Below are 19,678 nucleotides of genomic sequence, written 5' to 3' on the forward strand. Positions count from 1 at the left end.
TGAGGGTAGTTGTTACGGTCCTGCTTTTGCTTACCTCTTCTACACTCATTTCTCTTGCATTCATAGTTAAACTTTTTCTCTTCTAGTTTGGTCCAAATTTTCGTCCTTTTGCGGCTTATTTCACGTAGCTTAATGGTAGGAATAGACAACAGTACCAGACTTTACATAGCACTTCGTGTCACGCCGTATTCTGGTGATAATATGTTCCAGTTCAGCGTTCAAGATGGAGAGATGATAATTTCGGTCAGTTTAAAGTGAAAAATGTATGATTACAGTGTTTGTGGAAAATATGATTCATTGATATAGCTGAGTGTGTGTGTGTGTGTGTGTGTGTGTGTGTGTGTGTGTGTGTGTACTTCCTTAATATATCTAGTCAAACTGTAGTTATTTGGGTACGTGGTCACTTGGCCTTAATTCCGAAGTGTCACCTTAATTGCCCTGTGTCATCATGCAGCCCTTTCTACAACTCACACCCCCTGTCTCTGCTGTATATCCCTCTACTCAATCCTTCCATCTCGTCCTCGATCTCCCCCCCCCATCTCTCTCTCTCTCTCTCTCAACCTTATTTTAACTAACTAGTGAACAGGCTGAGTAAGACGCTGCAAATATATGGCTGAACAAATTTTAATAGGTCTTCACAGTGACAAGTTAAGTGTATTAATTTCTAACAGACGAAAGATACCCGCTCAACAAAATGTGTTCTGGGGTATATTTCATCGATTTGAGTAAGTGTGGCACTGAAACAGAGACACCATTTCTCAAGGCCCTTCCACACGATCACTGGGCAGCTGTTTTGTCCGAGCTCCCTTTTCATGTTTCAAAGGCGGTGATGAAACGCGCCATAAACAAAATATTAAGAGACATGGATGACGCTTCAGTTTTTCCATGTCCACACCATCATTTTTTGTCATTTTTTTTCAGCCGTTTTCTGTTACCATACTCAGACGCCACAGATTTCCATTGGTCATGTGGAAGGGCCCTACCTAACCTCTTGGAATCTTAAATTACTTGTATGCAAAAATAGTTGGGGGTTTTCCTTGTTTACTGCGTGGCGAGAGTGTATAGTCGTGAGGCACTGAATGTATTCTGATTAACAGGAGGCTTCAATGCACCTCTTCCTTAGTGATTTATTTTGAGTAATACCTTCTGACATTCATGGCTTCTCTTCCTTAGCGATTTGTTTTGAATAATACACTATAACATTCTTGGCACCTCTTAGCGATTTACGGTGTTTTACATAGAAGACGATATAGAAGGGATAAAATGCAGAATAAATCAATAAGCATCGAGGTGCTGCCAAGCCTCCCACAGCACCGAGAATACACGTGCTAACTCAGTGCTATACATGTAGAGGCTATAAGCTGGTGTGTGTGAACCTTGGCGTTGTTATTATAGGTTTGATTGGCTTGCATAGACACAGCACTGCTGGGGAGGCTGTTTAGATGTGCAGCCTCCACTTGCCAGAGGCGCCCCAGCCCGTGCAGTAGCCAACGTGGGTCACCTGGAGAGAAACAAGAAAAAGAAGTTATAAATAGGATGGGTGCAGACCCCATCTCGTGCCTATCTGTGGTGCTATATCTCCCTGACTTAGGCCTTTGAGCCTGTGGCGGGTTATTCACCCAGTCTTCTGGAATACAAGGCCACTGCATCATCCAGGTCACCACAGTTACCTGCCCTAGGTACCCACTTTACCTACCAACCTACAAAGGATGGATGCACACCTGAGTCGAGTGGCACAAGCTACCCTCACCAGGAATCAAACCTTTTATAGTGCCAATGGTGCGGCAGCCTTGTAACTAACAGCACTAACCACACGGCCACCGCGATGGCTTAACTGGGTAAAGATTAACAACTCTCACCACAAAACTAAGCCGTCCTCTGAACACACAAGATACTGCCAAGCGAGTTTCAAGTGCAGCACTATTTCCTCCCCCCCCCCTCTGTATTCCTGCCACACCCGCGCCCCCACCAGCAAACCAAGCCGTGCCCGCAACACACAGGACAGGTGAAGGTACAGTGGAGTGCTGTATCCGTCACCCTGTATTGGCAGTACAGGTTATTCTCACCTTCCATGGCTCCGGGTCGGTCCACTCCATGAAGGGGTCAGTGTCCTTGTAGCCCACCTTGATGTTACCGTCCCTGAACGAGACCCAGAACTTGCGCTCCTCGTCGGCACACACCGCGTCGGGAGTGTCCACCTTTACCATATCCTCACCTGGGGAGAGGGGGGCATGGGCGATTAGGCCTCGTCGCTTAAGGAGGTTTCCTAGCGCCTTTTCCTTAGCGATTTATTTTCCAAACTATTCATTAACATCCTTTCTTGTGTTTCATGTCTTTTTAAATATCGACATAGACTGCATGAATAAAACACAAGAATGTAGTAACGGAGCAGAATCAGGAATAAACCGGTAAGGAAGAGGTGTTACGCGAATACCATCATGGGACACCTTAACACTGCGGGATGAACAGGCGGGAGAGGGAGAGGGGAGATGAGAGAAAGAGGAGAGAGCTGCGTTGGGGAAGAGAGGGGAGGAGGAGAGATGATTTTGTTGCTGTTGAGAGAGAGAGAGAGAGAGAATCATATTTATGGCGGGAAATTTTAACGTTCACTGACGCCATACATATTTAAGGATAAAATGAAGACTACAAAAAAATTAAACAAACACGGACTTTCAATAACTAAAAATTTTGAAATACATTTACCTGTATCCTGTCCCTCTGAAGGCGAGGAGGCATTAAGAAAAGAAAAAAATGGGCGAATTATACACTGATTTATAAAGCCATTAATTATTTTTACATGAAAACTCTAACTTGGCTCAAAACTGCCATCTCTCCATCTGGAATGCTGAGTTATAACGTGAGATTGGCACTAGAATATCGTGCTAGTCACGAAGAAGCGCAATGGAAAGAATGTTGAGCCGTAGCGTTATCTTATTCTGGCATGATAGCAAGATGTTAGCACTAGAATGTTGCTAGTCACGAAGAAGTGTTATGGAAAGGATGTAGAACCGTTGCAGTGTCTTATTCTGGCACTGAGCTATGATAGGAGATTAACACTAGAATATGGTGCTAGTCACGAAGAAGTGCTATGGAAAGGATGTAGAAACTACTTTTACTACTACTACTACTACCACCACCACCGCTGCCACTGCTACAACTACTACTACTACCACCACTACAACTACTACTGATGATATTGATAGTTCCGTCCGTCGCACCTTTGTTCAGCCTGATGGCGGAGTTCTGGTTCTCCCAGCCTCCAATGAACACCTCGTACATGGGCGTGGTTTCCTCCGGGGCGGAGGTGAGGGCCACGTGGGCGTCGTTGGCGCAAGACACACTGAAGGCGAACGTGTCACCGTAGGCGGGTTCAAAGTTGTAGGTGAGGCAATCCTCAGTCGCGCGCTCAATCTCACCTGTGGAGGCAAGGGAACTGTTACATAAAGAAATTAGCTGATTTAGAGAGAAATTAGCTGATATATAGAGAAAGTATGAGTTAGAGAAATTAGCTGATATATATAGAGAAATTAGGAGTCAGATACAGAAGTTAGGAGCGTAATTTTGCAGCGTTCTATCGGCTGTGGAGGGAAGGTAGCTGTTAGAGAAATTAGCAGTTAGGTACAGGGGTTAGGAACTAGAGAAATTAGCAGTTAGATAGAGGGGTTAGGAGTTAAAAAGAGAAATTAGCAGTTAGGTACAGAGGTTGGGAGCTAGAGAAATTAGCAGTTAGATAGAGAGGTTAGCAGTTACATTACTAGAACCAACTTAATTAGCAATTTGATCATTAGAAAACGTATAAATTAAATAGAGTTTGTGCATGTGTCTCTTCGGTAGCGCGTTCTATCTGACTTGTGGATAGAAACTGGGAGATTATAAATAAAGACTGAGGATATTTATAGATAGATAGATAAACAGATAGGTAGATAGATTGTCCAGGAATTCAGTAGCCCTGGAAACACGTGTGCACATTTACAAGAACAGTGACATCATTTTAAAGGTCAAGTGAAAGTGAGACGAGTGTACAATGAATCCCAAACTCACATGATTCATAGATCAAGTTAAAGTGAGAAGAGTAGGGAAGTAAATCCGTGTACCATTCCTAGGTGAAGATAAAGTGAGAAGAGTAGGGAATTAACTCCGTGTACCATTCCTAGGTCAAGTTACAGTAATAGAGTGTACAGATAAATCCCTGTACTGACTATGGAACTGCCACCATCCCGCGGCGCCCCAGCCAGTAGAGTAGCCGTGGTGGGTGATGGGGAAGGGCTCCGGGATGGCACACTGCATGAAGGGCTCAGACTCTCCTCCCCGACCCACTCGCACCTCGTCGTGGTCGAGAGCTACCCAGAACTCACGGTACTCGTCAGCACTCAGGATGTCAGGCGTGTCCACCTTCACCAAGTCGTCAGCTGTGGGGGAGAGAGGGGATGGTGAGGGTTGTGGTGATGGTGATGGTGATGGTAATGTTGATGGTGGTGATTTTGGTGGTGATGGGTTATGCAGACTCCGTTGGTATGACTTAGAAGTATAATTAAAATCGTGATCAGTTTTCATCTGTCTCTTTTGTGAGCTGGTCGACTTGGACAAAAAAAAATCAGATATGCCTACAATACCAACTTCCATATCAGTTTACCACAGAGGCGATTTGGGTGACAGCAAAGATAAGATGTGGACACAGAGATGCGGTCAGAAACGTTATTCCCAGTTCCGTCTGAAGGAACTTTGCAACTGGCGAAAAAAGTGAAAAATCCTATCTCAACCAGTGTGTGTTTCAAATGGTATCGATTTGTACGCTATGAATTCGTCAGACTCTGGGAAGATACATTTGTCTCTATACACTGACCTGCATCCAAGAAAAGGCAGCATGGATGGATTATTAAGGCAGAGTATTTATATTCGAAGTGAGATGACGTAGAATTATTACCATCACAAGTGGAAATGTTAGATGGGAGAGAGAGACAGGTTAGAGCACGAATTATTTACTGCCTCTAATGTTTCCGGCCACACAGAACCCATCTTCAGTGTTGTGTAGCCTGACACGTTAGAGAAAGTAAAGGTATCAAGCTCTAACCTGTGCCTCTCCCACCCAACATTCCTACCGATCCAGCAGCCTGTGTTTGAGGGATGGTGGATGGTGTCTGTCTTGCTGGTTGGGATGCTGTCTGAAGCCTCACTTACCCTTTTTACAATCTCCGTCTTTCCTTTCTCATCCTGTGCCTTGAATTTCTTCCCATCTCCCCCTTCTTCTTGTATTTCACCTCTCCTCCCTCCTCTTGTATTTCACCTCTCCTCCCTCTTCTTCTTGTATTTCACCTCTCCTCCCTCTTCTTCTCGTATTTCACCTCTCCTCCCTCTTCTTCTTGTATTTGTTCTCTCCTCCCTCTTCTTCTTGCACTTCACCTCTCCTCCCCCTTCTTCTTGTATTTCTTCTCTCCTTCCACTTCTTGTTTTTCTTCTCTCCTTCCTCTTCTTCATGCATTTCATCTCTCCTCCCTCTTCTCCTTGTATTTTTTCTCTCCTCCCTCCGCCCTCTCCCTCTCGTGTCTTCTGTTCCTTCTCCCGTCCCTCCACCCTCCCCTTCCACCCCCCTCTTAATTCTTCATGCCACGGAGAGTCACCGTTCATGCCATGCTCTGGTTCTGACCCGGGGCAATCTTTCTGTGGCATGGATCGGGTCTCTTCATGCTATACCGAATTAATCCATGCCACGAACTCTGTATATTTAAACAGGTTCTTTCCATGCCACGAACCGTATATCTCAGTGCCTGTCACGGATTAACTTAGTCTTAGATGGGATATACAGTATTTACACCAGATTTATTCACACCACGTAATACCTTTAGGCCGGGTACATTTAGATGATTTTTTTAACTGGGTATCTTTAGGCTGGTATTTCCCGTCAGGTAAGGAAGCTCCCTGACACCTCTTCCTTAGCGATTTATTTATGAATACGGCTGGTTAATATTCTTTTGTACGTTATTTATGCAGAGTATGGCCATGTTGGAAGAATGTGCAGTATGTAACACAGATTAGGACGGTGAGGTATATTAAAGAAAATAAGTCGCTTGTGAAAAGGTGTTAGGGAGCTTCCCGACCCTGGTTTCTCGATATTGCATGTGATAAATCGGATTTCTTCATGCAGTGGACCAGATCTCTCCATAACACGGATTGCATAGTCTTGCATCATATATCTGCATGCCACGTCCAGTCCACCATCATCCTTTTAGGGGATAGGGGGGCCTTTGATGAAGCTTTGTATAACCAGGCAATGGAGCCGGCCACTTATAAAGGTGCCACCACGTGAAGGGGTTAACTGGGACATATGAGAGACGTATGGACCATCTATTCATGATCTCAGTTTATTATGCAAGGCTTTTAAAAATAGATACACATGCTTTATTAAATACTGTAATGGCTACTTACTGTTGCCCTCTGTAAGCAGGAAAAAAAAGTGTAAATTAGAGACGTGTTCACAAACCGATTTTTTGTCTGTCAGGTTCAGTATTATATAACCACCAGCCTTAAAACACACACACACACACACACACACACACACACACACACACACACACACACACACACACACACACACACACACACACACACACACACACACACACACACACACACACACACACACACACACACCAGCCTAAATCGTCTGAACACCTGCCTCTGCACCTGCCTTACCTTTCTTGAACCTGACGGCTGATGCGGCTCCCTCCCATCCTCCAATGAACACCTCCAGCATGGGGTCCGTCTCCTCGGGGCCGGAGGTGAAGGCCAGGTGACAGTCGTGAGGCGCCTTGACCTGGAGGTGGAGGTGGAGGTGAGAGGGGTGGAGACAGGTGGAGGAGGAGTTGAGAGGAAGGAGAGAGGTGGTGGAGGTGAGACGGAGAGGTGAACAGAAGATGAGGAATTTCTTACATTATAATTATCAAGAGCATCGGCGCTTGTACCATATTCATTATTATTATTATTATTATTATTATTATTATAGCATTATGTCTAGTACTGTGTAAATATTGTCAATATTTTATATGAGTTTATCTATCTATTTGCCAATCTATCTCTATCTTCATCTATCAACCTGTGTATCCTAGCCTATCGTATCTGTCTATCTATCCTTCTGTCTGTCTGTCTATCTATCCATAAGAGGGACCACATCGTTCCGTAGTAGGTGGTGACGTCAGTTGGTCATCGTAAAGGCTATTAATTTACGCAAAGGCTGATGTTAGGCATGATGTCACCCCCACCAGACTCATCACATGACATCACACACACACACACACACACACACACACACACACAGGCATACAATCTCTCTCTCTCTCTCTCTCTCTCTCTCTCTCTCTCTCTCTCTCTCTCTCTCTCACCCTGCCTGGCCTCTTACATAAGTGGTGTAAAATGGTCACAACTCTGGGATTTCCTGTTTTGTGAGTTGCCCTTCTTTCTTTCTCCTTTTTATTTCTCACTTTCTTTTCTTCTCTCTTTTTTCTCTATTTTTTCCTTCCTTGTTTCTTTCAGTCTTTCGTTTTCTCTTGTTTTCCATTCTCTCTCTCTCTCTCTCTCTCTCTCTCTCTCTCCCCAACACAAGTGACCTTCCCCCTTAATTTCAATGCCAAGTCTTGGTTACATAAAATACGATGAGGTAACAGTGAGTCTCCTTGTTTACTAGTCAGATCGATCCTCTAGTCTACACACACACACACACACACACACACACACACACACACACACAGGCATTGCGAGTGCGGGTGTAACTAGCCTGGAAGCGTAGGGTCTTGCCATGGAGCTGCCTGAAGCGGTAATGCTTGTTCTCATCGGTTCCGTAGGCCGGCCACGAAGCGTCACCTGCAAAGAAAAAGTTAAGCCTCAGTACAGGATGAACACCGGCAGAAATAGCAGTCTCTGGGAGCAGTAGTAGTAGTAGCAGTAGCGGTGGTGGTAGTAGTAGTAGTCTTAGTATGAGGAGGAGGAGGAAGAAGAGACGGGGAAGGAGGAGGAAGAAGAAAAAGAGGATGAGAGAAATTGAAGAATGAGATGAAGGGTAGGGAAGAGGAGGAGGAGGTTAGAAGGAGAGGCAGGGAAGGGAAGTACAAGGAGGAGGAGGAGGAAGAGGAGAAGGAAGAAGGAGAGTAAGAGGAGGGCTAGAGCTAAGGGTAGAGGAGTGAGTAGGCCTAAGGGTGAATATAAGGCCGTGTAGTCTTCATCAAGGCACCGCTTACATACAATACACAGGGTTAGATTTTTAAGTTTTACACGATCGCTTTTCATACCCACCCACACCACCTTACGTCACCTTTTCCTTTATTCATTTACTTGCTTCGTGACCAGCAGCATATTCTAGTGTTACTCTCTTGCTACAAATCAGCATTCAAGATGGCGAGATGGCAATTATAGACCAGGTTAGAGTGAAAAGAATATACTTACTATTATCCTCTGGCAGCGTGAAAAATAAGAAAAAAAGAATAAGAAATAAATCATGTTTCATTTTGTTTTTTCCATATTTAAAAAGTACAGCGGTAGTATATAGATGCGGGAGCTTCAGGGCACTAATATGAGGCTCTGCTAAAGTCTACGGGAGTGAAACATGTCCGAAAATTGTTAGTGAGAAAGCGACGGACAGAGCCGGTCTTAGAGATATCATATTTCTTAGAAGGATCAATGAAAACTGGAAGGAAAGTGGTGAGAGAGAGAGAGAGAGAGAGAGAGAGAGACGTGTAGGAGAGAAGGAGGGGAGGGAGGAAGGAAATGAGGGAGAGAGGGAGGGAATAGGAACGCGAAGGAGAGAAGAAACACAGGGTAGGAGGGGGGGAGGGGGCGTAGGAGGGAGAAAAGGGGGAGTGGGAGGAGGGAGGATAGGAGGGAACCGAGGGAGGAGGATACCAGGGAGGGAATGTAGGAGGGAGGGAGGGAGGGGAAGGAAGGAGGGAGGGAGGGGCCGTAGGAGGGAGAAAGGGGGGAGTGGGAGAAGGGAGGATAGGAGGGAACCGAGGCAGGAGGATAGCAGGGAGGGAGGGAACCACTGAGCTGTGACCTTCAGTAATGTCAGGGCGGTGGGGCCACACCTGGAGGGAAGCAAGGAGGAAAGAAAGGGAGAAGGACGGATGGAAGGAGGGAGAAAAGGGATAAAGGAAGACTAAAACACACACACACACACACACACACACACACACACACACACACACACACACACACACACACACACACACACACACACACACACACACACACACACACACACACACACACACACACACACACACACACACACATTGATACACAGAAACAGACAGACAGACCCTGATAAACAGACACATAAACACATACATAGATACACATCCATACACACAAATACACAAACGTACAGGTACACATACGTAGTCTACACATTCATACACACAACACACAGATACATAGACATATAGACACACACGAGAGAGAGAGAGAGAGAGAGAGAGGTTCAAAGACACTGGAAGGGTGGAGGAGAGGAGCAGGAATGTCAAGGTGATCTGGCAATAAAGACCTTCAATATTACCCAGAGAAAAGTATCCCCCATATATATGTACAGTATAAATTGTGCCAGTAAAAGTGTACAATTAAAGTATATAATAAGGTAAACAGTAATGACAGGGGGAGAAGAGGGGAATGGAGAGGGAGTGGAGAGGAAGAGGAGAGGGAATGGAGAGGGAGAAGAGAGGGAGTGGAGAGGGTGAAGAGAGGGAGTGGAGAGGGAGAAGAGGGGAATGGAGAAGGAGAAGAGAGGGAGTGGAGAGGGTGAAGAGAGGGAGTGGAGAGGGAGATGGAAGTGAAGGAAGAAAGAGGGGGAAGGAGGATTTAAGAAGGGAAGCGAGTGGTAACCTTTAGGATAAAATGTATGTAAAATAAAATATACAGTACAGTAATTATGTATGCAGTTAGAAAGTAGCCATCCATACCTGCATTCATCCACCATTAAATTCTGTATCACTTTATTAGCAGCGTAGGGCTCTGGGGCTAGGCTAACAGTCAACACTTAAGGCGAGAACGTTTGGAAAGAATTCAGTCCTGGTATTTTAAGAAATGATACGGTAAAATGTCAGAATATCAGTTTATAACAAATTGATATCATTTATAACCTACTGTAGATATTCCTGAACAAATCGAAATGTCTAATAACAAAATCAATAATAAAAATAGTGTCCAAAAAATCTACGTACGCAATAAAGTTACTGTCGGAAAAAAAAAAAAAAAAGACACTAGACAGGTGTACTTCGAGACACAAGAACTGACTTACTATTCCACTGCGTCTGCATCACACTTAGGGGATGTCCGTCACTTTCCTCCCTGACGCATCATAGCAGAGAGAATCATCTATGGCCAGAGAAACATACCAAGCCTCTCTCAGTCTAGGAGTATTAGCCAGCAGAGGAAAGTGACAAGAAGAAGAGGTGAAATATTAGGCGGAGAAATATAACATGCCTCCTTCAGCATAGGAATATTAGCCAGCAGAGGAAAGTGACAAGAAGATGAAGTGAAATATTAGGCGGAGAAACATACCAAGCTTCTCTCAGCTTAGGAATATTACCTAGCAGCAGAGAATGATAAGCAGAAGAGGTGAACTATTAGACTGAGAAACATCCCAAGCCTCCCTCAGCTCAGGAATATTATCCAACAGAGGAAAATGACAAGAAAAAAAAAGCAGAAGGTATAATTCAAGAAGGAACCATGTAGCAGGGGACATATTGCGAAAGGAATGTGTGTGTCTGGGTTTGAGGATGTTAATAGTCTTAGCATATCTCTTAGTTGAGAGATGGAATTCTAAGAAGGTGTGGGAGAGGGGAGAGGGGGAAGGAGAGGCAGAGAGGGGTAAGACGGGAAAGAAGAAGGGGAGAAGAGGGGGAAGGGAGTGAAGGAAGAAACAGAGAGAGAGAGAAAAAAAGAGATAAGTAGGACTGGAGAAGGAGGGAAGAGAGGAACTAAGAGGGGGAAGAGAGAAAATGAAGAAGGATATATGAGGAAAAAGGAGGAGGGAGGGGAGAGGGGAATGGAGAGGGAGAGAAGAATGGCGAAAGAGAGGGAAGAGAGGATGAAGGAACAGGGAGTGGGGAAGAGGAATGTGGAGAGAGAGAGAGAGAGAGAGAGAGGCCATTGTGCATTGAAATTCAGTAAGCCTAAGTTTTGAGATAGGCATGAGTCTTCATGGTTACTAATTAAATCCACCCTCCAACCTCACAACACCTGGCCATCAACTGGTCTTTATGGACACATGGAGTCAGACTAGAAGGTTAATTTGACTAGTAACCAAGGAGATTCATACCCCATAAATAGGGCTCATTGAAGTATGCCATTTGAGACAGTGACCCAATTTTGTTAGATGAAAACAAGCCAGGTATAGCTGGACATAAAATTGGAGTTTCGTGAGGGTGTGCGTGGGGGTAGGGAGTGGGGGGGAGGAGGGAAAGTGGAGAGGAGTGAGAGGAAGGGAGGAGAGGGGAGAAGAAAAGAGGTGTAGGGAAGGGAAGTGGGGAGAAGAGGAAGGGAGTAGGAAAGGAGGGAAGGTAGATGAGGAGGGGAACAGAGGAAATGGGTAGGTAGTAAGGGAATGAAGGGGCAAGGGATAGGGGTGGGATGGGACGTGGGAGGCAGGACTGAGGAGTGTGTGGGTGGAAAGGGAGGAGGGAAGGGATAGGTAATAAGAAAAATGGGTGGGGGAGGGGGGAGAGGGGAGGGGAGAAAAGGAGTAGGGTTAGGGCTAGGAGGGAGGAGATGGCGAAGTGACAGCGTGGGAAAGAAGCTGGACAAGTACGTGGGGAGGGGGTGGAAGGAAGGGGACAAAAAAAGGGGAAGGGGAAGGGAATAAGGGGAGAGGGGAGGGGAGAAAAGGAGTAGGGTTAGGGCTAGGAGGGAGGAGATGGCGAAGTGACAGCGTGGGAAGGAAGCTGGACAAGTACGTGGGGAGAGGGGGTGGAAGGAAGGGGACAAAAAAAAGAGGAAGGGGAGAGGAATAAAGAGCAGAAGGAAAGGGAGTTGGAGGGGGAGAGGGGAGGGGGAAGGGGATAGGGGTAATGAAAGGACTAGTGAGGGAGAGGGAGAGAGCAGGGGAGGAAAGGAGAAGGATAGAAGGTAGGGAAAGGGGAGAGAGGTGCGAGGAGGGGAAGGGAGGAGAGGGTGGGGATGGGAAGGAAGATGGGCAAAGAAGGAATGTGTGTGTGTGTGTGTTTCCAAGGGCTTTTCTTTTGGTTACTCCTGACAGCTTGATTCAGTTGAGATGGTACTCCAAATGATAGGGTTGAGGACGAGGAGAATGGAAGGGAGGAAAGAAAAAAGGAAGGGAGGGAGGAAAGAAAAGAGGGAGGGAGGGAGGGAGGAAAGAAAAGACAGATGGAGGAGAGAAACAGGGCGAGGAAGGAGAAAAAGAGTGAGGGAGGGGAGATGCAGAAGATGAGAGAGAAAACAGGGTGGAAAGAAATGGAGGGAGGGAGTAGAGAGAAGGGGGAAGAAGGAGGAAAAAGGAGACAAGGGATAGGAAGGAAAGGGAGAGAGGGAGAGAAGAGGAAAAGGGGAAGGAAGAGGAGGAAGGAGGGTAGGTGAAGGGAGAGAGAGAGAGAGAGAGAGAGAAGGAGCGGCGAGGAGAGGGGAGGGGGAGGGAGACCAGAAATAAAAAAAAAGAGAAGAGCTATAAAGGATACCAAGGTTAGACGAAAGGGGGGAGGGGCTGGGTCATGAGAGAGAGAGAGAGAGAGGATGAATAGACCTCACTGAATAGATTATGTATGGGTAGTGAATGAAGGGACAGCCATTCATAAATTTCATTCAGTATTCATTCATGTTATACAACTCCCCAAACTAATCTGCTCCTTCCTTCCTTCCTCTCTCCTTCCTTTCTTCCTTCCTTCCTTCGTATCTTCCTTCCTTCCTTTCATTTTCATCCTTACTTCCTTTTCTCTCATCCCTTCCTTTCCTACTTTTCCATCCTCCTCATTCTTCTTTCTTGCATTCCTTTTCTGTTCTTGCCTCCATTCTTCCCATCCCTTCTATTCTCACTTTTCCCTCCTTCTTCCTTCCTTCTTCCATTCCTCCCTCCGTCTCCCTTCCTTCCATTCCCATCTCCCTCCGTCTACTTTTCTTCCTACCATCTCGTCACTCTTTCCACGCTTTCCCCGTTCTTCCCTTCTTATTCTTCTTCCCTCTCCTTTCCCTCCCTTCCTCCCTTTGTTACCTTTCCCTCCTTCCCTCCCTCCCTCGTATAGTAAGCAGATTCCTCCGGGGTGACGTCAGCAGGTATTTAAACTCTCTAACCCTACATAACCCTACCTCACCCTCCCTTACCTCTCTCTCTCTCTCTCTCTCTCTCTCTCTCTCTCTCTCTCTCTCTCTCTCTCTCTCCTCCCCCTCACTCTCCCTTCCCCTACCCCTTCCCCTGTCCTATCCTTGTCTTTCACAGGTAGAACAGTTACGCCAGACATACCCCATCCTGTAATAAACAACCTCCAGGCACCATAGGACTTGCTGGTTGCTTTCCTTTGTACTCCTTCCTTACCCTTCCCTTCCTCCCTTTCCCCCGCCTTCCCTTCTTCCCTCTCCCTTAAATTCCCTTCCTCTCGCCTACCTAACCCTTCCTTCCCTTCACCCCACTTTTTCTCCCTCTCCCCACCTTCCTCCCCTTTTTAGTTTCTCACCCTTTTCCTTACCCTACCCTCCCTCTCCCCGTTCCTGTTCTTTTTACTCTTCCCTTCTCCCCATCCCTCCCCTCCCCTCCCCATCCTATACCTTCCTTTCCCCTCTTCCTCTCCCCTTCCTTCTCACTTCTTCCCCTCTCTCCTCCCTCTGCCCTACCCTTCCTTCTTTCCCCTCCTTCCCTCCCTCCCTCCCTCCCCTCCGGCCTTCCCCTTAAAAGGCTGAAGTGTGAGTAATGGAGAGAGACTCATTACATTCTTTTCTCCACTTCTCTCCTCACCTCTCCACTCCTCTCTATTCCTCCTCTCCTCACCTCTCGCCTCCATTCCTCCCCCCCTCCCCTCCATTCCTCCCCCCCTCCCCTCCATTCCTCCCCCCCTCCCCTCCATTCCTCTCCTCTCCCCTCCATTCCTCACCTCACCTTTCCTCTCCCCTCCACTCTTCACCTTTTCTCCTCTCTCTTCTTCCCTTCCTTCTCCTCTCCACGCAGTCCTCCTCCATTCCCTTTCTTCTCTTCTTTCCTCCCTTTCCCTCCTCTAGTTTGGTGCATCATTCACTCCCCTCCCTTCCCCTCCCCTCCCCTATAGCTCAGTGAATCATCCCTTCCTTCCCCTCCCCTCCCCTCCCCAACCCCTCCCATCTCCCCCCTCTTTCTCCCCCTCCTCCACACACCTACACCTGCTATCCCCTCCCCTTTGCTTTGCGCAGAATCCCCTCTCCCTCCCCCTCCCCCTTTCTCTTCCCTCTGCTTCTTTCCATCCCTCCCTCCCCCTCCTCTCCATCCCCTCCTTATTTTCCCTCCCCCTCCTCCATTCTCCTGCTCATCCTCCTCTCCCTCTCTCCTCCCCATCCTCCTCTCCCCCCTATTCCCCCTCCCATTCTCCTCCCTCAGCTTCCCTCCTTCTCCTCCCACTCCTCTCCTCTCTCTCTCTCTCTCTCTCTCTCTCTCTCTCTCTCTCTTCCCCCTTCTTATTCTCCCCTGCACCACTCCTCCTTCTCTCCTCATTCACGTCTCACCACTTCCCCTCCCCTTTCTCCCTCGCCTCTCCCTTCCCCTTCCCCTCTTTCCCTCCCCTTCCTCCTCGTCTCCCCCTCCCCTTTCCCTCCCCTTCCCCTCTTTTCCTCCCCTCCCCTCCCCTCATCCCCTACCGCGTCTGCAGTTCGATCGATGCCGCTGATGTGGGTCTATAATCTTTCCTTTCATTTGCCCTGTTTCCCTTTTCCTATCATCATCTTAACTATAAAATAAAGCTGTTATAATTGGCCTTATTATCTATCTGTGTCTATCGTCTTCCTAGCCTTTATCGGCATCTTTATCGTTATCTGTCATTTTCTTTATTAATGGCGTTATCATCATTATTATCATCATCATCATTATCATCTTTTACTGGTACCACGATCAACATCATCATCATTATCATCATCACAGTCATCATCATTATCATCATTATCACCCCCACCCCCACCACCGCCGCCACCACCACCACCGTCTTCCTCACCATCGTCATCATCATCACCGCCACCACCACCACCACCACCACCACCACCGTCTTCCTCACCATCGTCATCATCATTATCACCACCATCATCACCACCACCGCCGCCACCACCACCGTCTTCCTCACCATCGTCATCATCATCACCACCACCACCACCACCACCACCACCACTACCGTCCTCCTCCCCCTCCTCACATATCATCACCACCATCATCATCATCATCATCATCATCATCATCATCATCATCACTCTTCCCACACATGCACCCATCCAGTCCCTGTCCCACGCCATGACATCAGTGCTTCTATATCTGTCTATCTATTGCCAGACGCCTTAATCCCGTAAGGGGTGGCCACAAACAAATCGCCTCCATGTCGCCCTGTCCTTCGCCATTTCACTGCCCTGCTCCCAGCTCACCCCCCCCCTCTTACCTTCAGTCATTACATACAGTTATACCATTCACTCTGACACAGGAAATTACAATCGCTTATCAGCCTTCAGTGGAAAAACAATGGGATTTTTTTTATAGAGATATTGCATGGAATCGTAACGGGAAATAGAGGCTGATAATGGACTCTCTCTCTCTCTCTCTCTCTCTCTCTCGACTACTTTACTCAGATCTCATACGGAAGAGTTAAAAATAATAATAATGATAATAATAATAATAATAATAATAATAAAAGTCCTTCAATACCCATTACCAAAATTAATTATGAAACATGCAAAAATAAAAAAACAAATATACAAACAGTGAACTAAAAAATCTATTAAAAAATCCACATATTCATTTACCTCGTGTTCATTTTTCGACGTGTTTTTATTTTATTTATTTTTTTATATATATTAGCCGAGTATGGGTGAAGTCGTGAGTGTGTGGGCGTGCGTGGGCGTGGTGGCCTTGGGGGAGACGTGGTGTGGGCGTACAGGCGTGAGCAAAAGTTAGTGTCCCGCCATACCTATTTCTCTCTCCTCCCCCATACTTTTTCTTTGTTTCCTATTGCCATCACGTGAAAATAGCACATGTAACACCTTTTGTAGTACATGTAACACCCTTTTGTAGCACATGTAACACCGTCCCTATTTCTCCTTTCCAAACGACAGAGTATCCTTCCTTCTCATACTCTTCTGTTTAATATTGCTGTCACGTAAAAACAGTACATGTAATATCTTTTGCAGTACATGTAACACCCTTTTATAGTACATGTAATATCTTCCTTATTTCTCCTTCCTCCCCAAACGATAGACAGCAGCCTTCCTTCTCATACTCTTCTGTTGTGTGCTTCATATATCACAGAAATGTCATGTAACCCCCTTTGTAGTACATGTAACACCTTTTGTACTTCATGTAACACAAGGTAATGTCCCCTAACTTTTGCGTCTGCTTGTACATGGGCGGTTCCAGTCCTACCATCCTAGTTGACGGTGTGGGCGGAGGGGGGGGTAAGATGGAAGGAAGAGGAATGGAAAGAGGATGAGATTGAAGGAGGAGGGAGGGAAGGAAAGAGAGATGGAAAGAAATGGGAGGGGGGGAGGGGGGATGGAAGGAAAAGGGAGGGGGGAAGGGTGGGATGGAAGGAGAGAGGGAGGAAGGAAAGGAGGATGGGATGGAAGAAGAAGAGAGGGAGGGTGAGATGGAAGGAATTGGGAGGAAGGGAGGATGGGATGGATGAAGGAAGGAGGGAGGGTGGAAGGGATGGATGGATGAAAGAGGGAGGGAGGGTGGGATGGAAGGAGGAGGGTAACACAGGCTTGTACCAGCTATACCCGGTTTGTTTTCATCTGACGGAACTGGCACACTTTCTAAACATGAATTTTAAGTCTTGATTGCATGAGGCAGGATTGGGTCTCCTTGGTTACTAGTCAAATTTATCGTGCAATCTGACTACACTTGGATATGGAAGGTGAAAAAAGATTACGGATCTTTTTCACACACACACACACACACACACACACACACACACACACACACACACACGAGGCTATTCAGGTGTTGTGTGCGAACTAAATCGCTAAGGAAGGTGTGTTGCGAAATCCGACAGCATCTTAGAAAACTCCTGCCCCGTCGTAGTGAATGGGATGAAGGATTATGATAATGTTAAGATTTACCTCCTGTATAATTCTGTGTGTGTGTGTGTGTGTGTGTGTGTGTGTGTGTGTGTGTGTGTGTGTGTGTGTGTGGACGAGGGGAATAGGAAGGATTAAGGAGGAGGGGAGGAATACAAATGGCGAGAGAGGGGAAGGGAGGGGATCAGGTGAGGAGAGAATTGATGAGGTTGGGGTGAAGAGTAAAAGGGAGGGAAAGGAGGGGAGCAGTAAAATGGAGAGGGAGGAGGAGAGGAGAGAGATATGCATGAGAGGGAAGAGGAAAGAAGGGCTGGTGGGGTGAGAGAACTGGGCAGTCAGAGGGACAGGAGGAGGAAGTGAAGGTGAGGGATGGGGAAGAAAGCTGGTGGGAAGGGAGGGGGAGAGAGGGAGTGGCGTAGTGGGGAGAGGAGGGAAGGGGCTGAGAGAAGGGAGGGGGTTGGAGCAGTGAGGATGAGGGGTCGTAGAGAGGAGGGAGGGGGGGCGGGGAGGAATGGGGAGGGGGGTTGGCAGAGGTGGGGAAGAAGGGCAGGTAGAGAAGGGGGAAGAGGGAGAGGGTCATTAGAGGGGAGGGGAGAGGGCAACAGCAGTGAGCAGGGGAAGAGGGCGGAGGTGAGGAGGAGAGGATTATTGGGGGAGGGGAAGAGGGGGGCCAGCAGGGAGAAGGAAGGGGAAGGGAGCCAGCAGGGAGAAGGAAGGAGAAGGGAGCCAGCAGGGAGAGGGGAGCAACAGAGAGGGGGAGGAGGGTAGGGAGAGGAGGGAGGGGAGGGGTGGAGAAGCACTAACCAGGAAATGTCTGTCACCAAGCAACCTGCAGCTGTCACCCCAAATGACTCTGCTTGTGAAAAAATATTTGGTATTGAAAAAACACACACACACACACAAAGCTTTTCAATTTTCAAAAGTATTATGCATATTTTTAGCCTGGAATTAAATATATAATGAAATTTATATATTATTAATTCCAGTCAATGAATCAATACATAACACTGCCATAGAAGGTCCAGAACAAATGAATCTAATATCACGTTAGGGGGGAAAAAAAAAGCGAAGTTATGTTGGCAGCTTCCCCAGTCCCTCTCTCTCTCTCTCGTAAAAAAAAAAAGAAAGAAAAAGAAAGAATGAATAGACCTCTTGACTTCACGAGATTGGCTGTATGAAGTCGTGTGGCGATAGTAAGTCATCGCACTGAAGGAGTTAATAAGGTCCTTTTTAAGTTCTACAAAATCGTCTGGCAAGAACGAGCATAGAATATCATGAGTATTTTTTTTTTTTCCCCTAGAAGCTGGCACCATTTTCAGCGATTTGTCACTATTCTGAACTGATTTACACAGCAGCAGAGCATCGTCCACGAGAGAGAAATCTCGGCTGTAATATTATATGAAAGGCTGGATGACAGTATACATCAGGTCCATCTAAAAATATATTAAACTCTCACTTTTCGAAATTACTTGACGTTGACATAAGAACACCATACAGATAAAAGAAATCTCGGTAGTATCATGAGAGTATGAGGGGGATCAAGATGGCAGTTTACTTCAGTTTCTCATTAAAAAAAGATGATGGTCTGGTTTTCGCCATATCTTGATGTTGGTATATCAACGTCCTCAAAACAATCCATATGCACAAATTAACACAAATCAGGCTCACCCATCTTGGCGTATGTTGTTGTGGGAGGATGAAATAGCCTTCACAAATCCTTTAAACAGTCACGGACCAAGTGAGAACCCGGCTTTCAGACCTTTATATACCGCTGTGCCGCCTAGACCCTGCGTGCGCACCTCTTTGCCACGCCCACAGAAATTCCTCCATATAACGCCAATGAATTCAGACCCTACATTCGCTGCGGCTTTTATCTTCATCCACGCAAGGAGTTAAAGTACATGTGAGGCTCCTTGAGATTCATTTGCCTGAAAATTATCAACTACAAACGACATTCTTAGTTCTATTTAGGAATGTGACAGCCAGCCTCCCGGCCCGTTCGTGCAGATTAAAATTTCGTTGACAGTTCGTGACGAGGGGAAGATTGTTGGAGCTGGCAGCGTATAATCTTTTCCCCGGCATGGGAGATAAATCCTCAAGCAACAGGATTAGACCAGATTCCTCCATAATAACGTAATTTAGGGGAAGCGGGCAGGTTTCAAAGGTAGACAGCCTTGGCGGGAGATGTGGCAGGGCGTTGGCTGTTGTCCAATGCTGTTACCACTCAGACAGGCCATTAATACACCCATTCCCGCCAAAACTAACGAGATTTAAGCAAGCTGCAACATAATCCTCAACCCTCCCATTCACCCACACTCCACTTTTGATCTTATAGGGTTTTTTATTCATGGTGAGAGGGGTCGAGTGGTGCGTGGGAGGAGTGGGGTTGTGTTGGAACTCTGGCAATACTTCCCCAGACGTCTCGGAGGGATTTGCCTGTTTGTGTCTAAGT

At 46.7% G+C, this 19,678-nt stretch overlaps 1 protein-coding gene across 1 annotated transcript; it reads right to left on the reverse strand.

Moving 5' to 3' along the window:
- Positions 1–610: 610 nt before the first annotated feature.
- On the reverse strand, positions 611–19,017 carry LOC145418089 (uncharacterized). Its single transcript, XM_080286616.1, has 7 exons — positions 18,895–19,017; positions 7,769–7,854; positions 6,691–6,811; positions 4,200–4,409; positions 3,219–3,416; positions 2,067–2,215; positions 611–1,501 (listed from the first exon to the last, which is right to left on the reverse strand). The coding sequence occupies exons 1-7, from the start codon at positions 18,896–18,898 to the stop codon at positions 1,439–1,441; spliced, it is 831 nt and encodes a 276-aa protein (XP_080142742.1). The 5' UTR covers positions 18,899–19,017; the 3' UTR covers positions 611–1,438.
- Between the last annotated feature and the right edge of the window lie 661 nt (positions 19,018–19,678).

Source organism: Coenobita brevimanus, chromosome 112, assembly GCF_032717465.1.
Source record: "Coenobita brevimanus isolate Jiangsu-jjx chromosome 112, ASM3271746v2, whole genome shotgun sequence".
Lineage (NCBI taxonomy): Eukaryota > Metazoa > Arthropoda > Malacostraca > Decapoda > Coenobitidae > Coenobita > Coenobita brevimanus.

Bases quoted from the DNA above. Each gene is read 5' to 3' on its own strand.
- LOC145418089 (XM_080286616.1), bottom strand. The intron at 3,417-4,199 runs GTCAGTACAGGG...TTGCCTCCACAG, and splicing joins GGGATGGTGGCAGTTCCATA to GTGAGATTGAGCGCGCGACT. The intron at 1,502-2,066 runs GTGAGAATAACC...GTTTCTCTCCAG, and splicing joins CCGACCCGGAGCCATGGAAG to GTGACCCACGTTGGCTACTG.